The following is a 7,759-nucleotide window of genomic DNA, read 5'->3' on the forward strand; positions in this document are numbered from 1 at the left end:
CAATAAATGTGATCCACCATATTGCTGAAAAAGCATTTGATAAAGTCCAACACTCATTCATGACAAAGACCCTTTATAAATTAGGTATAGATGGAAAGTATCTCAACATAATCAAAGCCATATATAATAAACCCACTGCCAATATCATCCTGAATGGGGAAAAACTGAAAGCTTTTCCTTTAAGAACAGGAACCAGACAAGGATGCCCACTCTCACCACTCCTATTCAACATAGTTTTGGAAGTATTAGCCAGAGCAATCAGAGAAGAGAAGGAAATAAAGGGCATTCAGATTGGAAAGGAGGAAGTCAAACTGTCCCTGTTTGCAGACGATATGATCCTATATATCGAACAGCCCAAATCATCTATTAAAAAACTCTTAGAGGTGATAAAAGAGTTCAGCACAGTAGCAGGATACAAAATCAACACACAAAAATCAGTAGCATTTCTTTTCACCAATAGTGAACAAGCAGAAAGAGAAATAAGAAAGCCTGCCCATTTACAATAGCCACCAAAAAAATAAAATACTTAGGAATTGAACTAACTAAGGATGTGAAAAATCTCTATAACGAGAACTATAAACCACTCCTGAGAGAAATTAGAGAGGATACAAGAAGATGGAAAGACATCCCATGCTCCTGGATTGGAAGAATCAATATAGTGAAAATGACTATACTACCCAAAGTGATATACAAATTTAATGCAATCCCCATCAAAATTCCTATGACATTTCTCACAGAAATGGAAAGAACTATACAGTTATTTATCTGGAATAACAAAAGACCACGAATAGCCAAAGCAACGCTGAGCAAAAAAAATAAAGCTGGAGGTATTACTCTACCTGACTTTAAACTATACTACAAAGCTATAATAACCAAAACAGCATGGTATTGGTATAATAACAGAGACTCTGATCAATGGAATAGAATAGAGCACCCTGAAATCAACCCACGCACTTACTGCCATTTGATCTTCGACAAAGGCATTAAGTCTATTCACTGGGGTCGGGACTCCCTCTTCAGCAAAGGGTGCTGGGATAACTGGTTATCCATTTGCAGGAGATTGAAACTAGACCCACATCTCTCACCATTTACTAAAATCAACTCAAAATGGATTAAGGATTTAAATATACACCCTGAAACAATAAAACTTATTAAAGAAAATATAGGAGAAACCCTTCAGCAAATAGGGCTGGGCACAGACTTCATGAATATGACCCCAAAAGCATGGGCAACCAAAGGAAAAATAAACAAATGGGACTATATCAAACTGAAAAGTTTCTGCACAGCAAAAGAAACAATTAACAGAGCTAAAAGACAGCCAACAGAGTGGGAGAAAATATTTGCAAAATACATGTCTGACAAAGGACTAATATCCAGAATATATAAAGAACTCAAACAACTTTACAAGAAAAAAACAAGCAACCCAATTAAAAAATGGGCAAAAGAGCTAAGTAAGCATTTCTCTAAAGAAGATATGCAAATGGCCAACAGTCATATGAAAAAATGCTCAACATCACTCAGCATCCGGGAAATGCAAATCAAAACCACACTGAGATACCATCTCACCCCAGTTAGGATGGCAAAAATCCAAAAGATGCTGAAAGATAAATGCTGGCGTGGTTGCGGAGAAAAAGGAACTCTCTTACATTGTTGGTGGGAATGCATAATGGTGCAACCCCTATGGAAAATGGTTTGGAGGTTCCTTAAACAGCTGAAGATAGATCTACCATACGATCCAGCTATCCCACTACTGGGAATGTACTCAAAGGAATGGAAATCATCAAGTTGAAGGTATACCTGTTTCCCAATGTTCATTGCAGCACTCTTCACAATAGCCAAGAGCTGGAATCAACCCAAATGTCCTTCATCGGATGAGTGGATACGGAAAATGTGGTATATCTACACAGTGGAATACTACTCAGCTATAAAAACGAATGAAATACTGCCATTTGCAACAACATGGATGGACCTTGAGAGAATAATATTGAGTGAAACGAGTCAGGCAGAGAAAAAGAAATACCACATGTTCTCACTTATTGGGGTGGGAGCTAAAAAAAATAAACAAATTAATTTACCCACAAACACACACAAAAAAAAAACCCGGTGGGGTGGGGGGTGGGGAAGAAGATATAACAACTATACTTTTTTTTGAAGTTGTTACAACAAGCAAACGGAAAGGACATTCTTGGGGGGGAGGGGAGAGAGGGAGGAGGGCAGGAGGTGTCGGGGATGGGCCATAATAATCATATACATGTATATTGACAAAATAAAAATTTAAAAAAAAAAAAAAAAGTTACCTACTCTGCTCATTCCTACAACAAAATTTTTTGTGTTATTATGAGGGAGAAGGCATTGAAACTGAATGGGGCTAACTCCTATTCATCCTCCAGGTCTTGAGTTAAATGTCACTTCCAGCAGGAAGTCTGGAGAATCACAAACCAACATAGGGTCCCTGCTCTGTGCTCCACAATCCTCATCATCCCTATCATTGCATCTATCGCTCCATATTTTAGTTGCTCATTCAACTTGATGACTTTTCTAGTAGGGAAAATAAAGAAAGCAAGGAGCCTCTCTTTCACTCCCTGAACCCCAGCACCGAGCACAGTAGCAGGTGCTCTATAAACATAGAGACGATTAGCATGAAAGCCCTCCTTGAGGGGCTTACAGTCCATTTAACAAGGAGAGTGGCCAGTGTCTACAAAGGATATAGATCAAGTGCAACGGGAGTTCAGAGTAGAAAAAGACAACTTCTAGTTTGGTTTCACAGGGACCCTGAAGAATTTCGACATGCCAGGATGATCTACAAGCATGTTAGGTGGACATAGGGCAGTGTGGACAAGAGGCAGAGAACTTTAGGGCACCTCCCACAAACTGCCTGCTTTCTCTGGAGCAAAGGCACTCGAGGGCAGAGCATATCCGTGCCTCCTATGGCCATCCTCCATGGGGATGAGAGCTTGTATTTTGCAGACCATCAAAAAAAGGAAATTCTCAAACTTTGCAGCCCTTTTGTAATTCTACTGCAAGAAACCATTCCTTATGTCAATCCCACATTCTTTCTATTTTAATATTAGTCATTTCCTTTAGCTTTGTTCTCAGACCACTAAGATAAGCTAATCACTACACTCAGTAGAAGAAGGCTTTGAAGCTTTAAAAATCATTTGGAAGTATCACAAAACAGTAAACTGGCATTTTATCTAGGAAGGGGGCTGACAGGGACCAGCAGTACAGACCATGTGAAAACCTGAGACCAGTCTACACCCCTCACCACCTGTGTGCTCAAGTGCCGCACAGCTGCTCTCAGGAAGCAAATTATTTCTACTTGTCAGGCTGGGACAATAAATCACATATATTTTAGGACATGGGTCAGGGATGCCAAGTGAAAAGTAGATCCACAGTGTCACAGGGGGATAGTCAAAGTAAGGACAAATGTGATTCATGAAAGATTGTTTAAATCATCTCTGCTCAGAACCTTTCAATAACAGGGCGTATTTAGAATCATTCAGAACAAAGAACAGATAGCAAGCCAAAAACAGCATGAACAAAGAGTCAAACTAAATTAATGTCGGTGAGTGAAGGCAGCTCAGGAGAGAGACTCAGATCACAGGCACTGCAGTTAGGGCAGCAACAGGGCTGACACAGACTTTAGGAATGACAGGGGTGTTTGGTAGGTAGACTCCCAGCATCAGAGACTCTTGGGCATTAGCTGACATTGGGAGCAGGTGCAGGAGGCAGTTAAGGAGTTTTAATCCAACATACACGGTGCCCACTCCATTTTCCCATTCTCTGCCACACTGACAGGGAAGAGAACAGAAAGACACTGACAGGGGAAATGCCAACCACAGAGGCCACAGACAGCATTGTCAGTCCCTCAGTGGTCCAAGGGAAAGGAGCAGTTGGTCCACTTCCTTCCCCTGAGAACGTCACATCTTCCCACCCAGTCCCATCACTGGCTTTGTATTGACCAGCTATTTCCTCCTCAAAAATTATTTTTTAACTTTTCATCTTCCTTCCAAGGTCACTCAGTAGCCCCCTCAGAAAGGACAGTCAGCAACAGCATCACTCCCCACGCCCCAGCCCTGCATGGGCCTGAGCCGAGCCTGGAAGGTTCTGTCAAAACTCACAGTTCCATCTCAGCAGCTTTGCCCAGCCTGTGCTCTGTCCATCAAGGGAGCTCTGTCCATCCAGGATTCTTGCACGGAGGCATGTACTAAGTGACCTCTGGGGAAGGCAGTAGCAGTGACCTGCAGCCCCTTGGGAAGCCCACACAGGGCTCGAGGTCAGAATGTGTGTGTTGACCCCACAGAGTTCAGCCATGCCTGCCTACTCGAGGCAGACTGCGGAGAGCCACAGACACAGCAGTGTCTATCTCGTCCCCAGAACACTCTCACCTCCTCCCTAACTGCCCATTTTTTGCAGAGAGACAAGCTCTTTATTGCCATTTGATGCCAATTCCCACCTGAACACAACTGGTCCCCTAGTCCAAATGGAACAGTTAAGGAGGCCATTCTGTCCTCCCCATAAACCACATTCTCTGTGAAGCATTCTCTGTGCCCTGGTATCATCAACACAGACTTGGCTTGGGGCACCTGACCAGGATTCTCCATAATTTTTCCCAAAAAATGTGTCATAGTCTCAGTTCCCCAGAAGAGCTGCTTTCTAGAAGGATACCGGCAGCAGATGGGAATGCTCAGTTATACGATTAGGCTGTTGGTTCCGGCACAATTTGGTATTTGAGAACAGAGATAAGAAAGAACAAAGTCTTTGGAACTGAGTGGATACAAATTCAAGTCCCTGCTGGCTTCTTACCAGTTGTGTGACTTTAGGCTACAATACAGAAATGCTAAAGGATATTGGTATGGTATAGTGGGGTGGTTGGGGAGGAAGGGGGAATTCACATGGAAAAACACTCATTTGCCTAGTAACCAGGAGAATGCATTTAAAAATATGCACAAGGATTAGGTATATATTTCTTACCCAGAACCTTCAGAAATGCCAGATCTAATTCTCCTTAACACCAAGATGGCCTCCCTCAATCCTTCAGGGAAGAGGAATGTGGGGGATAGCTGCCTGAAACCTGAGCCGTCAGAAGTAAAGTTATTCCTTCAAGGGTGGGATTCTTAGGGTCTAGGTTTATAGATGTGCCATTCTAGCCTTTCAAGAATAAAGAAATTTTTATAAAGAGGTTCTGTGAGTGGGAAACATTCAACAAAAAATGTTTGTTCATCAAAACAGTGCTGTGCACACAGGTAAATGTTCTACATAGAACCTACTATACAAAATTCAGTGTTTCAAAATAAATAAAAGATATCCCCTTTTTAAAAAAAGACAAAAAGGAAAAAATAAAATAAAATAAAATTTAACCAAGGGTTTTTGGCTGAAGACACAAATTCTTAAACATGTTTAAAATAAGGTTTTACTGTTTAAATTTTTGATTTACCAGGTATTTTCAGAAACTCGCCTATTGAATCCACATTGAAGTTTGCTTAAAGGGCTGGATTATGACCCTGGGTGCCCCTGTAAGCTTTCTTTAGGCTGTACTCTGAGAGTCACTGGGGCATTCAGATCAAAATGAAAACATGCAAGGGAGGCCTGGCTGGTTAGCTCAGTTGGTTAGAGCGCGGTGCTGTAACACCAGGATCTAGGGTCGGTCCCTGTACTGGCTGGCCTCCAAAACAAACAAAACAACACACAAGGGAAAGCACTTTGAGAATTACAAAGCACTAGCTACGTGCTAGATATTATAAATATTAAATATCAGTTCTAGAGTATGCAGCCTAGGATTTATTTCAAAATAGTGGAGGGGGCAGTAAATGAAGCAAGACTGGTCATAAGTGGGTAATTGTCAAAACCAGATAATGCATTTAATGGTTCGTTGTACCATACCCTCTCCTTTTGTATATGTTTGAAATTCTCTATAATAAGAAGTTTTAAAATAATAAAATCTATGTGGAGACTTGGAAATTTGAACTATAACCCCTCCTCATTTTGTAGATGAGAAAAGCCAGTCCAGAGAGGTTGTTGTGACCTTCTTGTAATCACACAGCTAGCTGCAGAGCCAGGAGTCAAAATTCTGAACTCTCACCTCTGAGCTCCTTCTCTGGACCCACACCAGAGGCCTCAGGCAGAAATGGGTTTCTCTGCCCACTGTCCCCAGTATTCCCAACTTCTTCAAGCTCCCAGGTGTGTCTGAGAGCATGCTCCGGAGAGCGGGAGGTGCGGACAGACCTGGGGCTAGAAGCAGCAGAGCACACGTCCAGAACGCGCAGGGGGCGGGGAAGAGCGGAGGTTCTCTCGGGGCCAGATCGGTCACTGACACCCGGATCAAGACCGCCCGGAGAACCTGACCTTGGCCCGAGAGATGTGCCTATTCTGCCCCTCCCCCCACACTCAACCTTTCCAACCCACCTACGTAATCCTGAAATATCAGGGCTCTGGGAGAGATGCCTGGGATTCCAGGCGTTCAGGGAAGAGGACTGGAGGCAAATGCAGCTACCCCGGGGCGCTGGGGCAGGGGACAGGTTCTGGAGTGGAACCGCGGGGTCTGAGGGACCCTCTCCAGCGTCTGCAGGCGGAGACACGCGGGGGTGGGCGAAAGGAGCTGCCGCTGAGCCCCCTATGCCGAGGTCTGAGGTCCTCCAGCCTTTGGGAAGGACACTTCTGAGTGCCAAATTCCTTCTGACTTCGACCGCTCAGAAACCTGCGGAGCTGGCACGGGGGCCAGTGCCTGGGAACCCGACTGCGCCAGGGGCCCGGCCGCGCTGGAGCTGCGGGTGCCCCGAACCCCGCCGACTGCCTGGCATGCGAACGGAGGACAACCCCCAAGCGTGGGGGCGGGGGGGCTGTGACGTCTTAAGTCCCCTGTCACATTCAGTTGGGTTTGGGGACTTGACTGCATCCACTCTCCCAGCCGCCCCGACCCAGACCACCTATTCGCAATCTTGGACTCCACTTTTCTTCCCACTCTCGTCCACAAACTGCCCACCTGGGACCCCTCAGGGGACACCGCTTCTCCACCGGGCTCCCATGTCCTCCCTCCCCTCACCTGCTTGTGCGAATCTCCCTTAGATCCTTTTACGGGAGCAACTCGCCCCTGGTCCCCACTCGCCTGAGGGTGCGGACCCCTCGACCCTGAACGGACACCCCCCAGGAGACTTCGACCTTTGCGGATCCAAAGCGATGGATCCGTCCGCCTCCGCGCAGACGCGGCTCTCCGCTGGGCCCCTGCCGCGCGACCCCAGCCCCGATCCCTGGTCCCGGGCCCAGGTCGCGGGAAGCCTCACCATCGCGGCCGCTCTCCTCGCCAGCTCGCCTCCCGTCCGGGCCTGCCCACCCTACTGCACCAGATACAGCCGCCTCCGCTGCTGTGACATACTGGGAGGGAGGGGGCCAGGGACAGACATGCCAGGCCAGCAGCTGCCCTGCAGCATCACAGTGCCCAGGAAGGGGAGGGACGGGGCAGGTCACAATGGCTCTTCCCCGCCCACCAGCGGCTCGACCCTCCGGGCGCCAGCCGCAGCCTGGGCTCAGCCGGGGAGGTAGTCCGACAGGACCAAAGCGCACTAGTACACATTCTCAACATGCACGCTGCGGCCCGGCCATGAATTACAGCTGCTCAGAAGGCAATGCAGAAATGCTGTGAAACAAAATATTCATTTCTCCCCAAACTTTCATTCTCTTCCTGCTGCCATCACTAGCTGGTCCAGGCAGGAAGGCACCTGCCTGGGGTTTAACTGACCACAGTCACCCTCGACCTGGGAGA

The 7,759-nt window shown here is 46.3% G+C and overlaps 1 protein-coding gene across 1 annotated transcript in view; it reads right to left on the bottom strand.

Annotated features, from left to right (window-relative positions):
- TUBA8 (tubulin, alpha 8) overlaps window positions 1-7,466 on the bottom strand; it is a 25,074-nt gene extending 17,608 nt beyond the window's left edge. Inside the window, exon 1 of the mRNA XM_008578141.1 lies at window positions 7,281-7,466. Coding sequence (XP_008576363.1) covers window positions 7,281-7,283 — 3 coding nt within the window. The 5' untranslated portion in view covers window positions 7,284-7,466. The remainder of the gene's footprint in view (window positions 1-7,280) is intronic.
- Window positions 7,467-7,759: the final 293 nt, after the last annotated feature.

Source organism: Galeopterus variegatus, unplaced genomic scaffold, assembly GCF_000696425.1.
Source record: "Galeopterus variegatus unplaced genomic scaffold, G_variegatus-3.0.2 Scaffold73, whole genome shotgun sequence".
Taxonomy (NCBI): Eukaryota; Metazoa; Chordata; class Mammalia; order Dermoptera; family Cynocephalidae; genus Galeopterus; species Galeopterus variegatus.